The following is a 22027-nucleotide window of genomic DNA, read 5'->3' on the forward strand; positions in this document are numbered from 1 at the left end:
AATGTTTGAAATTTAAAGGGTTCGTATTGCTGTGATTTTCTGTTTTTTTTTTTAAAAAAAATTTCAAAATCATTTAATATATGTCATATAATAAATTAAAAATTGGTCAAACTTATTAAATTCATGATAATTTTAAAATTCTGACAACCGTAAAATAGAAACACCTCTCTCGTTTTTGGTTTTTTGTTTTCAAAAAAATCAGATAACTGAAAATAAAAAACGATTAGTATAGTTGAACTTTTGTTGGTGGTCATGAAAAGAAACGACGAAAACATTTTACGGGATAAGAAATTACCTATTTTAGATCGATAAGGAAATTATGGACACCCTTAAAATGGTGAAACAATTTCAATCGTTTTACTACCTCCGGTTGCTATTATTTGCAATTTTGGAGGGTTTCACGATTCACGAAGCATAATTTGATAATAAAAGGAAAGGGTACTTTGTACATGTGATTAGGAGGAAAGAGAAAAAATAAAATAGGGGACCACTATATTAAAATCTGATTTTGTACATGTGGTTAGGAGGAGAGAGAAAAAATAAAAAGGGGGACCACTATATAAATGTCTTTTTAACCAAAAAAGTTTGTTAAAAAGGGAAAAAAATTGAAAAATTGCAAATAATGCTGGGCGGCCAAAAATAATAAAAGTTGCAAATAATAGCGATCGGAGGTTGTAATAATTTTGAAAGAATAATTCAATGAACAAAGCACAATCACTAGTTACGCCTGGACCACCATTGATGTCACTTAGATTTTCCAAGCTGCTTCTTGTAAATTTTTGATTGGTTATCATGGTTATCTTTTATCAGGGAAACTATGTACATCTAAGAATAATCCTCTATCTATTTCATACAAATTAAGACACTTTGAATTTATTAATTATTTTCACTATTTATATACTTAATGAATTTCATTATACTCTATCTGTTCCATAATGCGAAGTAATTAAATTTAACTATATCTTTTGAGTATTGTACTTTATGAAAAACAATTAGTATATGTAACATGTTTAGAAATAGACATTAATGTGAATTTTAATAATATTAACTTTTTAATATTTTTTATTTATGTTTAATTATATAAAGATGTCAATAACATAAATTGGCATATGTTTCAAAGTCGACTGTGTTAATAATTAAAAAATAGAGGGAACATGTACTTAATACAAAATACACTATTCTAACATTAAAATGGCTTTGTAACAATTAGTCAATTACTACTATAACAATTTGCCTTCAATTTTCTCCTGATATGCTCGTAGGTCGAGTTGATGACATTATGAATAGATTTCTAGTGGATGTCAATTAGATTAACTAATCAAAGTATAGTCTTTGGGTAGTATTCAAGTTCGACCTAGATTACATCTTTTGTGTTTTACTTCTCCACACCTAAAATAAATCATACTCGATGTAGTAAAAAGAATTTGTGGATCCATTTCTCACAAACTACCAACACTAAATTTTTAATAGCATTTTATACTTGATGCTTTGATTCTAGATAGGTCCAAGCTGCCCGGCCCATATTTTTGGGTACTAAAACTAGGCAAATTTAGCCCAAAGAATAGCCCAAAAGTGAAAACTGACACAACTGAGTGTTTTTTTTAGAAAAACAAGAAGAAGAAGAAAAAAAATTGGAAAAAAGAGAGAGAAAATGTTCTCCATTTGAGAATTGGAAATCTGAAGGTTTGAGTTCATACACTACCGAAGGTAATTCTCGTTTTCCTTTCTATTATTCGTTTCATTTGACTCTAAATTTCTTGTTAATTTTGTGGGTTACTGTTTTTGAATTATATTGAACCTAATTGTTGATATATTTGCTATTAAAAACAGATTAATAAATTGCAAAGACTGCTTTTGTTGTTGTTGTTGTTGGGTTTCATGTAATTTGCTGTGGGAATGATGATTTATGATGATATAATTAATTGAAAATTTCTTGTTTCTGATTCATGTAATTTGGTGTTTTTGAGCCAATTTTGATTGTTCTGAGCTTTTGAAGGCATAAAGGGTTTGTTTTTCTTCTTTTAATTATGCTATGAAATCTGAGGTTGAGCATCTCAGTTTGTTAGAACTGAGTAGTGTGTAATTTGACTTTAATTGATCATTGCAAATCATTAATATGGATAACCTAACAAGATTAGATGTGAGCTTAATCTATCCGTTTAGCCGAATGTAAATTCGAGTGCTCGAACTCGGTATGAACTCTCTATGTTCATCTATATGTTGTTGGTGTTATTTAGAGAGTGTAACTTTTCAAAGGTTAAATGCTTGATGCGTTTGATTGAGCTTTGAGGCCGGCGAAATTTAAATGTTTTTAGGGGGTGGAATAGGAGAAAAAAGATTTGAATTTAAGGTGATAGGAGCATAGTGAAGTTAGGAATATCCTCTACTTCTTTGTTTACCGTACGTGGATGTAGAAAGGCTGCTTTGTTGGGTGGGGGCTCCAAGGCAGCCGCGGAAAACACTAAGAAAACAATTGTTTATGGGGATAGGAAAGCATAGAATTAGTGAAACCATAGAGAGGAGGGGATCCCTTGCGCTCCCTCTGCTTCCCTGAATTGAAAACACTATATGAGTGACTAGGTCCTTTTCTTTTCAATACCTTAATAGAAGTATTGATATACTCTTCTTCACTTGGAATTCACCTGGTTCTTGTTTGGTCTACCCCTAAATTCAGAGACATGTAGCTTCCATTTTATGCCATCTGAAACATGATTCATGTATCCTTCTCTGAGCTTTGATTGCAGTTTCTTTGGTCCAGGTACATATTGATAGAGTTCAATTAAGGAGTCAAATAAAATAGTGTCCAAATGGATCCTCGGTGTGTGAAGTGTGGTCGTGGGATTGAAAAGCTCTACATCCAATATTCACCGGGAAATATCCGGCTCTTAAAATGTGGCAACTGCAAGTCAGTTGCCGATGAGTACATAGAGTGTGAGCTCTTGATTCTCATCATTGACTTGATCCTTCACAAGCCTCAAGCTTATAGGCACTTGCTCTTCAACGTGCTTCGCTGCAAACTTTTAGATTTTGACACCTTATTGTTCAAATCATCATTCTTTTTCTTCTTACTTGATGCTTACAAGTTGTGGATTTTGAATGGAACCTCAGAAGAACTGTCAGTTTTGAGCTTGGGATGGAAGACTTTAGGTTGTTCTCTGTTAGAGAATTTGGCCTTCTTTTGTGTTCATGCTGTATTTTCGAGGAGATATTTGACTTTTGTAGAGGGCTTTTCTGGGTACAAAGATGTGTTACTCACCATGGTTGTTTCAAGCTACTTGAAGATTTATATGTTGTCCATGTTGGTCTGGGAATTTCCTGCTTCAGTGGTTTATATCGTTGATTTGTTTGTTATGTCATCAAATCTGGTAGCTTTGCGGGTGATCTCTAAATCATCTTTTACTAGATGTGTCGTGTTATGCCTCAGTGCTCATGCCCTGAAGTTCTTTGTGCACTGGATGCTGAAATAGTTATTATGTTCCTGTTGTGATTTTGGGTCATTCCTTATACTTCCCATCTATTACTCAATTGTTGAAGATATTGTGAACTGGGTGCTTAAAGATTAACTATTTGTGTGGTTATTGAAATTTGCCGGAGAGATCACTCATTTTAATGCTAATTGAAAGACATACTCAGGTCTAGAAGAATATCTTTTTTATTATGTTGCTCTTTGAGCACAGTTTTTTCAGCAGGAGGTTGGTAACATGAATTCGCAGAAGAATCAAACTGAAACCAAATCATCTATAACTGCACCAACTCCAGCAATTACTTCATGTAGGAGGAAGAAGAAAGATGATGCGACTTTCCTCGAGGATCTAAAGGACCATATTAATGAGTTCATCGATGCTTCCATGGATGAACACAAGTCATGCTTTACAAAAACCATTCAAAAGGTCCTTTTTTTTACCCCTGATTGCTATCACCTACATTAAGTGATATGACTGATATTGTGTTTTAAATATACTTCGTATGTACTTAATTTTGTAACCCTTGTGTGAAGGGCAGATGTTTGGAATGTCAAAGGTAGTGGCACAACGGAATTCTGAGCAGCAGGAAGTAGAGAGTGTTCTACCACTTCAGACAACAGTCTCAAAGTAGACAATCTGAAAATAACTTTTTTGACCCCTGTTGAGTAGAAGCGAAGAAGCTATGCTTTTGTAATTTTAGTAGTTTATGAGCATCTTATTAAGCTAATAACAAATACTTATGACTTTATACTGTTCTGCTGTATGTACTGTAGAATCAAATACTCTTATTCGCGTACAAGAAATATTCTCTTCTTTGCAAATACGCTTCTTCTGTAACCTGTATCTGAAAAATTGTCTAATTCTGGATATTCTAAGCTGTTGGTTGCTTTGCATTTATGCTCTGAATTGTAGATCCAGTTTTCAATCTATCTATAGTACTTGAAATGCGTTTATGCTCTGAAATGGAGATACCAGTTTTCAATCTATCTATAGTACTTGAAATTTGTGTTGCATTGTAATTCTAGGCTGTTTCGGAAGGGGAAAAAGTTATTTTTGGAATGGAAATTTTGGATTTTTTTTTTTTTTTTTTTTGGTGTATAGAGTGCCACAAGGGCAAGCAATGTAGATGGGATTTGAATTTTGGAAAATTATGAGTTTGACAAAGTCTTTAACTCCGTCCTATTTATGAAATAGTGTTGTTCTTCATTACTTCAGATACGAGTGACTTCTTGCGATTTTAAACAAAGGGGAATAACATTTAATTTAGTATTCCACAATAAGTTAGCGTAAAATTGAGAATCAAGTTGAAATTCATGAAATTCTATCAGCAATTTTGTGGTCTTACGCGATACATGGAAAAGCTCATACATCTGAATCATTTTTCCCGGAGGAAGGCGACAACCTTCGTAGAAAGAACATGAAAAACAAGAATGTCTATTCTTTTAAGGCGAACTGCCAATGTCAGAACAAAGCATGTGGTATAACAAGGATGAATTGATATCAACGTAGGAATAACAACCATTAGTTCCGAAGGATTACTGAAAACTGCACCTAGGTCATCAGCCTGTAAATTTACCGCGCTTGCAGACTTGCAGCAGAGCATCAAATGACCCAAACATTTCAATCATTCATTGTTTGACAGCAATTATAATGTACAAATTACCAAACACGTGGGCAAAAGATGATGGTGAAGTTGTACTGTAACCTATTACATTCATGAACTGTTGTTATTTGAGTTAAGACCTCATTTCCTGCAAGTAACAGCTGATCATCTTCAGCCCAATTTGGATTAGGTCTGTCACAAATTTTCCAGCAGCAATAGTACGAAGTATGTTTTAGAATACAGCCTGTGGCCGTCTCTACTTGAATGCATTTTGGCCTATGATCAGCTCAAGGTTTCTAGCAGGTAAAACTCAAGTCCCAAATCCATGTTATCCCTCCTGCAACAAAAGAAGTGTAAATTCAGACGAATCAGAATCCAGGCACAAAGCAGCAGCAATGAATCCTGAACATGCATTGCAACAACTTGATTGTTTAAGCCATATAAGAAAGACATGGACTACGTAGCCATCACAAATTACGTTCCCGAGGAGAATAATTCTTACAACTTGGCAAAGGGAGAGGAAAAACAAAAGATAAAAAAGCAGGGGAGGGTTAAAAGGTTGAAGGTCTACTCTCAAGCTTTTTTCCAAGAAGAATGAACAGGAATTTAAAGTTTAAAGGACACAATAGTATGCCTATTTCAGCACTTTTATTATGAGAGTGACTTCACTATTTAGAGGTGCAAGAAGAATCCATGCCCCACATCAACTCATATTTGTCTATCCAAATTTAGCATCAAAAATTAATTGTCTACCAAAATCTTCTGCGAGTATAATCACATATAATGATGGAACAATTAAGTTCTTAATGCCCTGACCTCATCTCAAGCTTGAGAAATGAGATCTGATAGGCTGAAATACAAGGATAATTTAAGCATCAGATAGCACTTTGCAGTCATTATGGAAGAAGCATAATTAATCACATGATTTAAGCCGATTACCTTGCTTTTCATGTAAATGGGCCACTGATAGCTTAGGAACCAATCAGATTGTCACCCTTCTGAAATTCGAAGAATATTATCACCTTAAACCTCCAGATACCCAAATCTTATTACTATTATGGAATCAATGTGAAAATATGAGAAAAATCTTATACTTTCACGCTACAAATATTGATGCAACTTTATTGACAGTAAAAACACTTGGATCAGCAAATATCTGATGTAAAGACTCCTCTATACTTCTCAGATGTAAGAGTGTTAATAAAGCAGGTTTCACAGTATTAATATTCACCACTTTTATTCAACTCAATCCACTAAAATCAAGATATAGCATCCGAAATTCCTGTCAAAGATTCGCCTCAAAGGTATCAGCATTTCATCCTTGTGCCATTGAAGAACCACAATGAGTGGAAGTTCTCTGTAAAGTTCAGGTTTCTGGGTCCCTTACCCCAGACATGGTAGAATATGCACTAGTCTAAATTGTTCCTTCATATAACTCATGCATACATCCTAATAGTCTCCACACTCAGCCACATGCTTGTATAAATATAAATATCAAGGTAAGCCATCTAATCAACTAGGGATGTGGGCTGATACCAGCCAGAAACACAAATTTCATAAGGCAAGCGGAGATGTGGAAGGAATCCATAATTCCTTATACATTAGCATCTAGATGAAATAGACAGGATGATAAGGATTCCCTCCCACCTTGAAAATATGCATAATTGTGCTGCAATATGAGATACCTAGAATATTGCAAGAAACAACTTTTAAACAGTCGATAATTGCTAGACCTTAACAATGTATGTCAGGTATCCTTTACTGGCGGCAACTCTGATCTAATGAGGGGCAAAGTTTGGGACTATATTTAGTATATTTAAACTGATCGTAACTTAAATGAACTGGAAAGGTTCCACTTCTTATGCATGAGTATTTAAAATCCAAATAGCATTATATCCATGAACATATATTTGGTTGAACAGAATACGACCTTACCATGTCATTGTGGATAGAGGAGTGCAAACTACAACATCATCATTTGCCATTTTTGTTGATCTCAGCAGAGTAGATGTATCCCTTACCCACAGAGTTTCAACTTTACATAAAGCATAACATTTATCGTTAACCATACCCTAGAGGAACTGTATTCAAGAGGATGTAGACATACAAACATCCTAACCCTATGAATCATCATCCATTCTAAGCCTACAACTTGCAATTCCCCGAGTACATATCCTGATTCTAAATGTAATGAATAAGATTTTGGTGAAGTCTAGTGGACGTTTTATTCCGACAGACCACCTAGACTTGTGCTCATCCGAGCAACTTGCAAGATAACTCCAAACTCTCCCATCACCAGACTTCCCTCATCTAGTAATCTTTTCACTACCACCTCTCATATTGATAATTCGGTTCTTCCTAATATGGATGGTCCCTTATGGGCTAAAATATTCGGCTATCAAAACAATTGACTCTAAGAACATGACAATTCTCATACAAAATTAACCTACTCATTATGACTCAATTACTCATCAGCTTTGTTTGCTAAATTTGTTTAAATTGAAGCCTAGTATGTTTCTGTTCTTATACAATCTAGTCGCTTAAGTTTACGGTGAACAAGAATAGAATTGCTAATGATTTGGAAGTACTTTTGTCACCACTATAGCTGTGATCTCCAAAATCCTAGCCATAAATCGATAATATGGTCCGGCCACACATTACATTTAAGATGATGCAAAACTATTGTCTGGTTAGAACCCACTTAATGGAACACTGAATATTTAAAGTGGTGCAGCTATAACCTAATTACCGAGTGAAGAGTTAGCAAAATCTTTGAGATAAGGTGGATATTATCACTATCATTTTCTAGCTTAATCTGGAATCATTTAATAGAATGTCCACTTTTAATAGAGAAATTAAGACTAAATTCACCAAAAGAGTGCAAGTAGGCTAAAAGAGCTTCCACATACTTGTATATGGTCCTATGAGAGATTCCATTAGGTGTCCGTACGATTTGGTAGCCCATGACTATCGCGGTAGCTGTTGGGATATGATTATGGAATTAGATCAGCACAACCTAGTTAGAGGTAAAAGACAGGGGGATGGGCAAACCCACATTAAAATTTATGCTGAGCTAAAAGAGGTTATATTCTGAATTGTTTTTCATTATAGAAGAGGTATGACTATAAATGGTTAAAAGAAGATATAAATTTGAACTTACCAACATATAACTTGAATGCGAGTTTGGGAAAGCACAACTGGCTCCAATAATCCACCCCATAGCGACAGCTAACGACAAAGAAAATTGATTCAGCAGCAGCTTGACTTATTGCAAAATTATACAATGAAAAAGGTAATTTAGTGATTGTGATTTCAGGTTATTTTTACAACAAAATATTGGATAACAATATAAGATCACCAAATAATGGTTTGTGCACCAAGGCCACCAACAGAGTTAGTAATATTGAGCTTGTAGATAATTTACTAAATCGAAAACCAGATCGGTGATCAAAATCACACAAAAATCATATTCCTAGAAAGTAGAAATCATAATGAGGAATTGATCTGAATGATATGAAGGGAAAGGAAAGCATCAAGAAATTTCATGATATGAGTGCATGACTTTTGTATCCGCTTTGGAAATGCATTAATCTATGCTTTAAGACATCAAATTTAAAAATTTAGTGGGATAACAACAAAAGGCTTAACATGTTTGCAACTGCAGTCAGAAAAAAGGGTGAAAAATACTATATGTTAACACATTATCATCCCAACCATCCAACAAAATTTGATAATATATTTTGCTACCACAACCACCCAATAATTTTTATAAGATCAATTAACATATCCTCTGTGGAAGTTCTTGATACAAATTTTATACTAGTCAAATATACATTAATCACATGAAGCATGCTATTGCATCGACAATCAAAAGTGTTGCTCATCTTAAATACATAAACGGCCTCATTATCAACTATACTAGAATATACATAGAAAAATAAAAAAATCTACTGTGCCAACCAAACTACTGAAGAGCAAGTTAGCAAGTTACTCTTGATGACATTATCTATTAAGAGTATGAAGTAAAGGATTCCTAGGGAAATCATTGTACGGACTAAGTTGGCCAGCTAAAGAGTTTGGAATGTTGTTAAGGACAAAGTACAAAAAAAAAAGATCACCTGCAATAATGTGCACTGAAAAAGATTTTCTACACGATGGCTTCTTTGACAAAAGAAAATACTAGTGCATATGATTAACTGGCTTGTAGCTAGTGTGGCTCACTCTTACTCGTGAAGGTGGAATGATGGTGAATCTTTCTAGGCCCACACAATAAAACAGGAAAGTACTCTGCCTAAAAATCCTGAAAGATAGGAAATACATACTTGATACTTAGTTAGCTCCATCTTATGGTACATGTTTATCCAAATTAAGCCCTCCCGAAAGTATAAACTTAACGACTAATTAAAGACATTGATGAATTCCATAAACCAAACGCACTCTCTTCTGCTGCTTCCCATTGGACAGCATGATATGTTAAGATAACGTAAGTGTTTGGTTTTCTTTTTATACAGACCTAACTTCTCCTGTGTGATTAGCTATTACTCCTGTCTACTAGTCAAAGATCATGGACTTTGGAATACATAAACAAAGACACATAGAAAATCGTAGAAACTTGGCTAGGAGTTTTATGGGCAAATGAACTGCTCGCTAGGATCTTAACGCGATAAGCAGAGTGAAAAAGAAAGCAAGATGATTAGTAGTAATAAGAGATACTGATTCTTCTACCTGGGTAATCCTTTTTCCCTCCTTCCTCCAGCATATTCCTGTGGTTCCTAGGGAAGCAAATCACTGAAATTTCACTCTTTTTTTTTTTTTTTTTTTGAAAGCCCTTTTAGAAAATAACTTGGCCCAATTGTCATTACCCCACATTCAGCTCCACACCTCTATAAAGAGCAGGCATTGCCAACTCTAGCTCATACCACATCATCTGCTTATTTTTACTGCTTCTCACTCCCAAGTGCTATTCTTCATTCTCCAAAATATCTCAAAAAATCAGGTTCATAGCATTCAGAATAATCCCAAACAACCCTGTCCTAGCTTCTTTAACCTAAACAAATGGCAACAGGCTCAATGTCCTCGCGTGGAATGGGATCATCTTGGACCGCAAAGCAAAACAATGCCTTCGAAAGGGCCTTGGCTGTCTATGACAAGGAAACTCCTGACCGCTGGCACAATATAGCCAGAGCAGTTGGTGGGAAAACTGCTGAAGAGGTTAAGAGGCATTATGAAGATCTCCTGGAGGACATCAAAAACATTGAGTCCGGCCAAGTGCCCTTTCCTAACTACAAAAATATGGGAAATTAACCAATGGAGACTCGAGTCTGAGTAGCAAAGGTATAATATAATCTTAATCTAGTCTCACCCATTGTATCTTAGACAAATCAGAGTTCTCTGTTTGTTTTGGTTTCTTAATTCATACCTGACTTGTATGTCTATGAATAAGTCTTTGTATCCATAGTTAGCAACAAAAGATATGAAACTGTTTAAAATAACACTCACAAAAAGTCACTTAAAAGTTAGTCTTAGATCATTGTCAAATCAAAAGAGACCTACCAAGAAGACTTATTAACATCATATGGGATTTAAAACTACTCCAATTTAGGTTGCCTAACTTAACAACTAATCGTAAAATTCAACCTTATAAGAGCCCAAAACTTAGACCCTTTAACCTACTTGCCCACTCTAAGACTCTCTTTGAAAAAAAAATTGTACTTACATAGCAACATACTTAATAATAACACTAAATCAATGCATAATGTCAAAAACTACCATGAATTTTAACATAATTACTGTTTAAATCAAAACATATCCATAAGCAGCAAATAAAGTATAATTATGAAAGGAATCGAAATTTTGGCCCTGTAATAGAAAGGCATCTTACAGATTCAATTATGCAACTATTATTATCAGGCATCGAAAAAACATTATATTAATCCGCAAGCAACGTATAATGACAACAGATTACTATTTAGATACCCACAATAATTGATTAAGTTACAGCAACTAATCCCACTTGTTTTCCCTAAATAGTAACTAACAACTATGTTTCTAACATTAATCTTTGTTGTTTTATGCAGGATTAAGAATCTAGTGGCGCGCTCTTTTGTTGATCTCTATCTCATTGAATAAAACAATTAATTAGTCGATTAATTATTAATGACTTGATCTAGTAGCTAGCCCCAAGTAAATTACAGCTACTATTAGTACTGGTTTTTCTAATTTATGTGTTATATTTTCTATTTTCTATGTAGCATTGTATCAAACAGTTAGTCTGCAATCTTCTTTATTCCTATTGTATAAGAGATTATCAGATTGAATGTGAATTTCCCTACTATTTGGTGCATAATTATCATAGTTAATACAAATAAGCTTAATAATTTACAAACTTTTAGTGCATAATTATCATAATATATACAATTAAGCATAACAATTTGCAAAATTTAACAATGACTTTAAAAATTAGAGTTTGAAGAAAGATTACAGAATAAGTCTTTTATACAATTAAGAAAACAACTTACAAAATTTTGGAGCATAATTATCATAATATATACAATCAAGCATAACAATTTGCAAAAATTAACAATGATTTTAAAAATTAGGGTTTGAAGAAATATTACGGAATAACTGTGGACTGATTAATAGCAATAGATTGTGATTCTTCGAATCAAATGATGACCGAAGTTGATTAAAGATTTGATGTAGTGAAAAGAGAGAGAAACCGCGGGAAGTTTGAAATTGGAAGTTGATACCTTCCTATAATCTTCTTTTGTAATGAGGGCGCTGATAATTGACAATTGAGAGTAAGACAATGATCAAAGAGATGTCCAAAAAAAAAAAAAAAGACAATGATCAAAGATCAAAGATGAGCTTGGCTATTGGTAAACTCAAATCAACCTATCGGTCGACGACTCTTGCCACTAGCCTATTTTGAGTAAATTAATAAATTGAGTTGATTTCAAATAGTTTATGTAACTAGTAATTTAGTATAGTTCAATTTTGTTTATAGCAAAGATCAAAGATGAGCTTGGCTATTGGTAAACTCAAATCAACCTATCAGTCGACGACTCTTGCCACTAGCCTATTTTGAGTAAATTAATAAATTGAGTTGATTTCAAATAGTTTATATAACTAGTAATTTAGTATGGTTCAATTTTGTTTATAGCTTTATATCTCATACGAAATACAAGTTGAAGAGATAAATAACCAAAGATGGTTCAAATTCTTGTTCTTTCACTACTCGTGCCGCAATTAGTTTGGTACTTATTTTATCCAATTAGTACAATTGTACAACATTATGTATTGATTTAAGTCTCATTTAGCTATGTGCTTTCTTTGTATTTTCTAAATTTAGTATACACGTTATTCAAGTTTTGAGATGACATAATAACTCATGAATTTGGTTTAATATAGCAAATACTCCCAACTTAGACCCTGTTCACTCAAAAAAAAAAACAAGGCTCTAATATTGAACGACAAATCCTATTGGATTCCTTATCCATAAGTAACAAGTAACCATTTTTCTATTTTCACTTTATCATGCATGCCCTCCAAATACCAACCTTCATAAGCATACCATACAGGCATACACTAATTCAAGTGTGCAACTAAGTAACTAACCCCTTTTGCCACCGACAACACAAATTGTTACCCCTTAAATAATGCAAAAGATAAAAACAATACAACTATACAAGTGCAAATAACGTGATGTCAATTGCAACAATATAGAGAAAGTAGGAAAGATATCGGAAAGTTTGGATGAGGAATAGGACAATTAAAAGGCTAGATTAGAAATTTAAACGCAAACCAGTCGTTCATCTCTTTTTCCCCTAATTATTGCCAATGTTTGCGGAAACCAACATGCTACCTAAGCCAAATAGGCAAATAGCCAATCGTATCGTTTAGTGCATGGCCCTTGCTAATAATATAACACCAATACTTACAAAACTTGGCTATCAATTTTTGATTTTGAATCAGTCAATACACTACTTTAGCCTTTATTAAAATAATTAATTATTTAGTCCATACTAATCACTATAATTATCTACAACCCCGACACAAAACCCGGTCATTACGGATACTACTCACGTTTTTTCAGTTGTTTGTCAATTCCTAAAATTATCATAGCATCTAAAAATTAAAAAGTATTAACATATAATAAAATCAATTCTAAGATTATTATAAAGTAAATTGCTAAAAGTTGTTAAAATTTTGGAAAAATTAGTGGTATATAAAATAGAAATTTGAGTTACAAAGTAGCAAAAATTTAATTGCATATGAAATAATTGTATAACCACAACAGTAAGATTTTAAAATTGATTTGCAATTTAGCAAAATAATGAAAATAAGGGAGCAAAAAACTTCAACAAAAGAACAACGGAATTTGGTATTCAATCCTTTTCATTACTTCCAAGGTTGAAACTATCGATTTAATTACAAACTAACAGTAACACCGATTTTAAAATTGATTTGCAATTTAGCAAAATAATGAAAATAAAGGAGCAAAAAATTTAAACAAAAGAACAACAGAATTTGGTATTCAATCCTTTTCATTACTTCCAAGGTTGAAACTATCGATTTAATTACAAACTAACAGTAACACCCTCACTCAGTAACCAATCAAAATCAAGTACCCAGAAACAGTAACAGAGTAACCCAAGAACAGTAACTCAGAACAACCAAACAGTAACAGTAAAACAGATCAACCTTTTTTTACCCCAAAAGGTAAAAAAAATGTGACTAAAACAAACATTCATCATAAAATCTATCCTAATTCCTCCAGTTTCCATCAGAGTTACCACGGGAGTATCGGTCACCGCCTCCGCCGTAACCACCACCGCCTTCACGACGGCCACCATAACCGCCATCGCCACCGTAACCTCCTCCGCCGTATCCACCGCCGCCGCCTCCGTATCCACGGTTGCCGCCTCCTCCACCGTATCCACCTTCACGGCGACCTCCGTATCCTCCGCCGCCACCTCCGCCGCGATATCCTCCGCCGCCACCACCGCCGCCGCCGCTGCGAGATTGAGCCTCGTTGACGGTGATTTGACGGCCGTCGAGCTCAGATCCGTTCATTCCTTGAATCGCAGCGTCAAGAGCTTCTTTGGTGTCGAATGTGACAAATCCAAATCCTCTAGATCTGCCAGTTTCTCTGTCACTGATCACCTGGAAAGTTAAATCAAATTAAATGTCAGAAATCATCAACAACTGAATCATCAGGATTTCAATCGGGAAATCAAAATTGATCGTTCATCTTCCAATGGACATACCGTTGCCGGATATCATGATAAAAGAACAGATCAAGTAACAATAGTAACGTAACGTAACAGATCAAAGTAACAGAATTATTCGAATCAAAGTAACAGAATCATCGATTTTTTTTTTCATTTTTTTTTTGATGAGATATAGTAACACGAAACCTTCGAATCAACGATATCTCCGTATTGAGAGAAAGCTTGGCTCAATCCTTGATCAGTGGTGGCCCAAGCAAGGCCACCGACGAAGCATCTGTACTCGGCATCAGCAGACATTTTAGAGAGAGAAAATGAAGAACCCTAGAAATTGATTGAGGAAGAAGAAAGAGGGGAAAAGAAAGCACGAAGAAGGGATGAGAATGAAGAGGTGTTTAAATAGGAGGAGAGTAGGGTTACAGGGCTAGGGTTAAGATGTGACGCAAGTTGTGTTAACTATGGTTTAAGGAAGATATTATTATGGGGAATAAAAATATCTAGGTTATCTTATCATAGCTTTGGCTTTACGCTCGTCACCCATGAATCGTTATCATCATCTTTAGTGATGGGATATTGGAAATTTGGAATTGACCCTTTCACCACTTACAAGAGATACTCACTTTCACTGGAAATTATCTTTTTTTTTTAGTTTTTTTTTTTATTTTAATTATCTTGTACCGCTATTTAATTGTAAATTTTCATTAATATATAAAATCCGCATTGGTTAATTGTAAATTCCCATTAATATAAAACTAGTGAGTAGTTTTGTCAAAATATATATATATATATATACAAATTCTCCAAAAGGCGGATATACGTTAATTTATTGTAAAACGGGTTAAAGTTATGTTAAAAGTATTTAAAGTTACCCTTTATACTGCAAAAGTTATTATTTTTCTATTAATAAATTTTATCTTACAAAAAAAACTTATAATGTATTAGATTAATCATATTAGTCTTTATAGTATGTGACCACGTACCTATAAGAAATTACACATTAAAATAAAATTCAAAACCAACGATAAATTAAAAGTTACCCTTTAAGTGGTTAAAGTTAACATAAAAATAGTTAAAGTTACGTTCAAATTGATCGTTTTACAATAAAATTAATGTACACCCGTTATACACAAGACTTTATATATATATATATATATATATATATATATATATATATATATATATATATATATATATATATATAGCTCGAGCATTGCCCAGGAAACTACTTTTATATTTGTGCAACTGCTAATTTTAAAGAGCATTTAAATATTTAAATAGTGTGTATGTAGTATGTATTTTCAATACTTTTATAGTATAATATTATTTAGTGTGCAACATTAAAGCATAATTGACTATTAACTTAGATGGTTAAACAATAATGTTGCTTCAAAGAGGTCAAGTGTTCGAACCTTTTCATCCATATATTTTGGCATAGTTAGGGGATCTACGTGGCGTAGAGACGTTTTTAGAAACGTTGATTTGTTAAGAACTCTTTGATCAAAGTTTTGAGATAGGTAAGGACTTACATGGCCTAACACTAAAAAATGTAAATATGGCATGATTCACTATTGTGTTTGATAGGTACTCCCTTGTATATAATGCTTAATCTTTTTATTTTGGAAAATGAAAATAAGGCTTAGCACAACAATGTCAAAAAATGAAGTTATAAAACACCAAATGATACCAATTTTTGTAGGTTTTGGGATCGCGGACCTGGTGTCGAAAACTTTAGGATGATAAGGATAAGGGATGCATCCTGAATCATATGACCGCTAGCTAGCTAGCTAGTCGAATTGGTCACATAAAGACTTGTGGCAATTCAATTCAACCTTGAGCTAATTAAGGGTGTCATGTACATAAACAATTAGATTGACAATTTAAAGACAAGGTGAATGATTCCAACCACCCAAGCGGTTATCCGGAGTGTTGTATGTAGGGTTCACGAGAAATACATACACCAACATCTTTCAATCTTTCCTTTCCTTGTCCAAAGAATAATAAAAATATTCAGTAATTGAATGTTATAAATCTTATATTACACAGTTGAACCAATTTGAAAGTTATAATGGGACACGGTGTTGAAAAATCTTGAATGCATCTCAAGGTTGTATAATATATATTGTTTGGGACTATATATGACCACTAGTTGGTCATAAAAAATTTTGTAGTAGCTTTGAGTTATTGAAGGGAAACGTAAGTTGTACACGAGTAAATTAAAAGTTTAAAGGCAAAGTGTATGGTTCCAATAATCCAAATGAACTCTTGAGTATCTTGGGGTTCATACAAGGAAGGCACCCCAACATGTTTCCTTTTCTAATCCCAAAACATGCATTGGAAAATTGTCAAAATCACTAATAGAAAACAGGCCATTTCCGACGGAAAAATCCCGTCGGAAACACCCTAAATTTCGTCAGAAAACCCGTTTTCGACGGAATTTTCGTCGGAACCGGTTGTCGGAAAACCTTTTGTAGGAAAAACGACATTTTCACTTTTCCGACGAAAATTCCGTCGAAAGAGAAACTCCGGCACCGGAAAAGTCCGTCGGACATTTCCGACAGATACTGTTCCGCCGGAAAAGTCAATAAAAAAACAAAAAAAAAAGCCTCCCCCCACCCTAACCACTAGCCCACACCACCAGCTACCAACCCAAACTAGCCCGCCTAACCTGCACCCACCCACCAGACCCACCTAACATGAACCCACCACCTTAACCCACTTAACCCAAACCCACCCACCACCTTAACCCACCTAACCCGAACCCACCCACTAGACCCACCACCTTAACCAACCTAACCCTAACCTACCCAACTAACCCAAATCTATCATCTAACCCCACCAACCTAACCCTAACCGCACCCTTACCCAGATCCACCAACCACCACCACCGTACCCTTACCCAGATCCACCAACCACCACCCCAGATCCACCTAACCGAAAACCACACGCACAATCACCACAATCCCATCACCACCCACCACACGCACACACATCATCCACACCCACCACCACCGAATCTCTTAACCCAAAAAATTTTAAAAAAAGAAAGAAAAAAATTCAGAAACAAAAGCGAAAAATTAAAACATAAAACATACTTTAAATTGAAATGGGTTTCGAATTTCACCACGAAAACGATTTAACAAGGCCAAATTCGGCCATGAAAAGTCTAGATCTAGGCTTTTAATGGTCGCATTTGGCCTAAAAAACCTTAAAAATAATCAAAACAAAATTGTTGACGTTGCGCAGTGGTGGTGGTGTTGGTTACGTCGTTGTTATTGCGGCGGTGTTGATGTTACGTTGTTGACGTTGTTAGTGTGAGATACGACGGTGGGTTTTGTTGTTGGTGTGAGAAGGAGGGGAAAGAAGAGGAGAGAAAGAGAAGATGACAGAAAAGAGATAAAGAGAAGAAGAACGAGAGAGAAGGAGAACGAGAGGAAAGGAGAGGAGAGAGAAGAGGAAACACAAAGAAGAGGAAAGACAGAGAAGAAGAAGAAGAAGACAGAGAAGAAGAAGAAGAAGAAGAAGAAGAAGAAGAAGAAGAAGAAGAAGAAGAAGAAGAAGAAGAAGAAGAAGAAGAAGAAGAAGAAGAAGAAGAAGAAGAGAAGAGGAGAGGAAAGGAGAGAGAAAGAGAAGGAGAAAGGGGAAAGAAGGGGTGGAAGAGAAGTGAGGGGGGGTTTGGTTGTTTTTAGGTTTAAAAAAATTAGATTTTGACAGAAATTCCGTCGAAAATTTAGTGTTCTCATGGAAAAATCTGTCGAAAAATACATATATTCTGACAGATTTATATTCCATAGGATATTTCCAACGGATTTTCGACAGAATTGTTGAATTCGTCGGAAATTTCCGACAGAGCATATATCCGTCGGAAATTTTGCATTTTCCGACGGAAAAACATGTCCGTCGAAAATTGTCCGTCGGAATTTGGCCTATTTCTAGTAGGTAAAAATGAAGGTTATAATCCTGTTTTTTTTTTTTTTTGCAAATTTTGTTGTTTTTTTTTCCAAATTTGAATTGAATGCGTGATATGTTCCTCGAGATCATATGAGTTGATTTGGAATCATAATAAACCTACAAATATGCGTATAGAGTTAGGAAAATTAAAATACGAAGTAAGTTAATTTATCTTAGCGTGATTAACCACATTTATAATCTTCAAAATTTTGTCATTGCAGTGATAAGATTTAGCATTTCATAAACACATACTTCCTTTGTTTCTTTATAGTTGCAACACTTCTCTTTTCACACTTGTCGATACATGATTTCAATCATTAATATCTTTAATTACTAATATGTAAAAATTATAAACATTTGATATTAAAATAGTATAAATCGAGACGAATCTAACAAGATCTCATATGACTATATTTTTGCATAGCTACAAATCATAAAAACTAGTCAAAAGTGGAACACATGAATAGTGTAAAAGTCAAACTAAAAAAAAAATTGGCAAAAATGCTATATTGAGTAGACTTATTTATTTATTTATTATTTAGCCACTTCCCTACCTTTTAAAAGGTATGAAAAAACACTTGTGAATAATGCAAGGACAATTATATTTCTAGAATATTTGTTCACCTATATACCCCTATTGATGTGATGCTAATTGTGATTTGTGATTTAGTGATTAAAATCTCATGAATAGTGTTTATGCTAAATTTCGCACTTAGGATTTGATGTGGGTATACGGGCTACGAAACAACTAAATTAAAATAGGGAACATAAAATGCGGAAAGTAAATGACGGAAAAATACAGGAAAAGAGGGAAAGACATGATATGGTGACGCGGAAAACCCCAATAAGATGGGTAAACACCGCGAGTGACAATGAGTCCACCAATCCACTATAATATGGGCATAAAGCTAATAATTACAATTACAATATATATTTAACGCTTGATGACATAAAAGAGTATAATTAAATGTATGTATATTAGGCGTAGGACTAGTCTAGTACGGCAGGGAGATTGATTAGGTGTAGTATTGTGTGTAAAAATATATCTTTGCAATAGTATACAAAAAATTAAAATATACTAGCATGGGGGGAGTATTTGTAGTGGAATATCTATGTGGCGGAAGATCAAATGGCTTGTTTAATATATAACAATGCTATGGTTGTTCTTGGGATTATGAGGAAGGTTTAGGATAAATAAAGTAGATAATATATATGGGGTTAATCATGAATGAGTGAGTGGAATCTAGAGAAAAAGGATAATAGAGGGGAAATGCATGTTATACCTGGGAAATGGCTTAGTCTTTATGAGAGGAAAGTGATTCTATTTATAAGGTATTTAGATAGGTTGTTGGAGTATAGTGGGGTGTCCTCCATGAAAATAGGAAATAGTTGTTGACGTTTTTACTTGGTCTTCCGATAAATGTGGACTTGTTTAGGGTGTAGATACGTTTAACGACTTTTATGACTTATTCTTTGTGACATATATTCTCTATATTATTTTAGGGAACACTCACTACTAGAAAACAACTTGATTTCGACAGAAAAAATCCGGCGAAAACAGTTGAAATTCTGTCGGAAATCGGACTTCCGTCGGAAAATTTTGTCGCAAAACCCTTTGTAGGGAATTCGACCTATTCCGAGGGAAATTCCGTCGGAAGACCAATTTCCGATGGAATTTCCGACGGATTTATTTCTGTCGGCGCTAGTTTTGACTTTAATCGAGAGCCCGTCGCAATTTTCCGACGGAAAAAATTCCGTCGGAATATACCTCTTCCGACGGAATTTTCTGTCGGAAACTACTTCCTTCCGACGGAAAGTTAATAATAAAAAAAAAAAAACAGCCCCACCCACCCCACACCATCACCACCCCACGACCTCACCTTTCCCTTAACCTCCACCAGCCCCCACCACTCCCCACCAGCCCCAACCTCAAATAACGACCACCACCAGCCCAAACCCCACACCACAACCACCGTTCACCGTTCACCACCAAAAAGAAAAAATCGAAACTAAAATTAACCACCAAAACAAGTAGATCCAATAATGAAAAACATGTAGATCTAAAATTAACCACGAAAACAACGACAAATAACCCAAAAAAAAAAGTGAAATAAGATCTAACATTCCGAATTTCAATAAAAATAAAATTAAAATCAACCACAAAAAATTTAAGGAATTAGATAAATATACAATTATCTCATACAATTAATAACCTAATATTATAATTACTTCAAAAATGAACCATAATCAGAGATTTATAAAAAAAAATAAAACTAGATCTACAATACTTGTGCGGTTGACGATTATCGCGACGGTGGCTGTGCAATTGATGTTGTTGCGCGTTGTCGGTGTTGTTGTGGTCGTCGTTATTGCTGCACGGTGGTTGTGGTCTCCGTTGTTGTCGTTGTTGGTTGTTGGTGATGGTTTTGTTGATGGCGATGGTGTTGGTCATGGATAGAATAAAGAGGGGAAAGAAGAGGAGAGAAGAAAGAGGCGGACAGAGAAGAGAAGAAAGAAGGAGAAGAAAACAAAGGAAGAAGGAGAAGAAAAGAGGCGACCAGGAGGAGAGAGAAAGAGAAAGAGTGGAAAGAAGAGGCGTAGGAGAGAGAAAGAGAAGAGAGGGAAAAAAAGAAAAGGGCGGAAGAGAAAAAGGTTAGAGTTAGGGTTTGGTTTTTTTTTTATTTGTTCCGACGGATTTTTTTTCCCTCGGAATTTACAGCTTATTCCGTCGGAAAAAAATTTCCGAGGGAATATTCCGTCGGAAGCTGTAAATTCTGAGGAAAAAATAATCCGTCGGAATATTTCCGATGGATTTTCCGTCGTAACTTACCTTTTTGGACGGAATTTTACGACAGACCCAAATTCTGTCGAAAATTTCAAAATTTTCGACGGAATTTAAGTCTGTCGGAACGTTTTTGTCGGAATCCGGCCAATTTCTTGTAGTGATTCATAACCATCTTGATTCGGTCTCGTATCGTCGGTCATTGACTATCATCATTGGTCAACCAATGTACAAAATTACCCCATAACAATAGCCTCCATTTTCGTAGTTGGAGCACGGCAACAGCTAGGAAAATTATACTCAGGTTTGACTTTGCGTCCATTTCAATGTTAGTGTTATTGCCTTTGTGTCATAACTCTTGATGCCTTCGTTGTTATCATTTTCTAATGTTGCACTTTGTTCATATGCAATCTTAAGTAGTTGTACTGTCATGTTTGACGTTGTTCGTCGACATCAAAAGTTGGTCGTCAACATTGGAAGCCGGTCGCTGACGTCGAAAGGTATTCGTCAACGGCAGACACAGGTCATCGACGATAGAACCTAGTCGTCGACATCAGAAGGTATTCGTCGACGTAAGACGCTAGTCGACGACGTCGACAGTTGGTGTCATCGACGACGTATGGAAGCTGGTGTCGTCGATGACGGCAAAAGCTTTTCGTTGGCGACAAATGGAAGCTGGTGTCGTTGATGATGGACGAAATTGTCGTGGACGACGGACAGAAGCTAGTCGTCGACGTCGGAAGGAGTTTGTCGATGTCTGGTCTTGAAAATGGTCACGACGTTGGCCGGAGATTGTCAACAAATAATAAACTGGCGACAAGGCCAAAACAGGTAATTTGGGTGCTAAGACCATTCTAGAAAGCGTTAATGTCCGTGTGGTTTGTACACTGGCGATTATGCCAAATCTCAAACGTTGTTACATAGGTTGAGTACTTGGATAATTAGATGGTAGAGAAAAACTTTAAATATGGATAATGATTATAAAAAGAAATATAAGACA

General features: G+C 35.0%; 3 protein-coding genes across 7 annotated transcripts; 2 read left to right on the forward strand and 1 right to left on the reverse strand.

Moving 5' to 3' along the window:
• The first annotated feature begins 1569 nt into the window (after positions 1–1569).
• LOC110698457 (protein arv1 homolog) lies at positions 1570–4370 on the forward strand. 5 transcript variants are annotated; one of them, XM_021875891.1, is made up of 3 exons: positions 1570–1707; positions 3678–3890; positions 4003–4370. In XM_021875891.1, exons 2-3 carry the CDS (start codon positions 3702–3704, stop codon positions 4093–4095), a joined length of 282 nt encoding a protein of 93 aa, XP_021731583.1. In that variant the 5' UTR covers positions 1570–1707; positions 3678–3701; the 3' UTR covers positions 4096–4370. The 5 variants fall into 5 exon arrangements, with proteins under 5 accessions (XP_021731583.1, XP_021731582.1, XP_021731581.1 ...); XM_021875894.1 differs by having other exon boundaries at positions 1588–1707; positions 3690–3890; XM_021875892.1 differs by having other exon boundaries at positions 1603–1707; positions 3634–3890.
• A 5256-nt stretch (positions 4371–9626) lies between these two features.
• Positions 9627–11410, forward strand: LOC110698458 (protein RADIALIS-like 2). Its single transcript, XM_021875895.1, has 2 exons — positions 9627–10401; positions 11145–11410. Exon 1 carries the CDS (start codon positions 10123–10125, stop codon positions 10369–10371), a length of 249 nt encoding a protein of 82 aa, XP_021731587.1. The 5' UTR covers positions 9627–10122; the 3' UTR covers positions 10372–10401; positions 11145–11410.
• Positions 11411–13588: 2178 nt separating this feature from the next.
• LOC110698459 (glycine-rich RNA-binding, abscisic acid-inducible protein-like) lies at positions 13589–14679 on the reverse strand. Its single transcript, XM_021875896.1, has 2 exons — positions 14487–14679; positions 13589–14232 (listed from the first exon to the last, which is right to left on the reverse strand). The coding sequence occupies exons 1-2, from the start codon at positions 14595–14597 to the stop codon at positions 13834–13836; spliced, it is 510 nt and encodes a 169-aa protein (XP_021731588.1). The 5' UTR covers positions 14598–14679; the 3' UTR covers positions 13589–13833.
• Positions 14680–22027: the final 7348 nt, after the last annotated feature.

Source organism: Chenopodium quinoa, unplaced genomic scaffold (assembly GCF_001683475.1).
Source record: "Chenopodium quinoa cultivar QQ74 unplaced genomic scaffold, ASM168347v1, whole genome shotgun sequence".
Classification (NCBI taxonomy): Eukaryota; Viridiplantae; Streptophyta; class Magnoliopsida; order Caryophyllales; family Amaranthaceae; genus Chenopodium; species Chenopodium quinoa.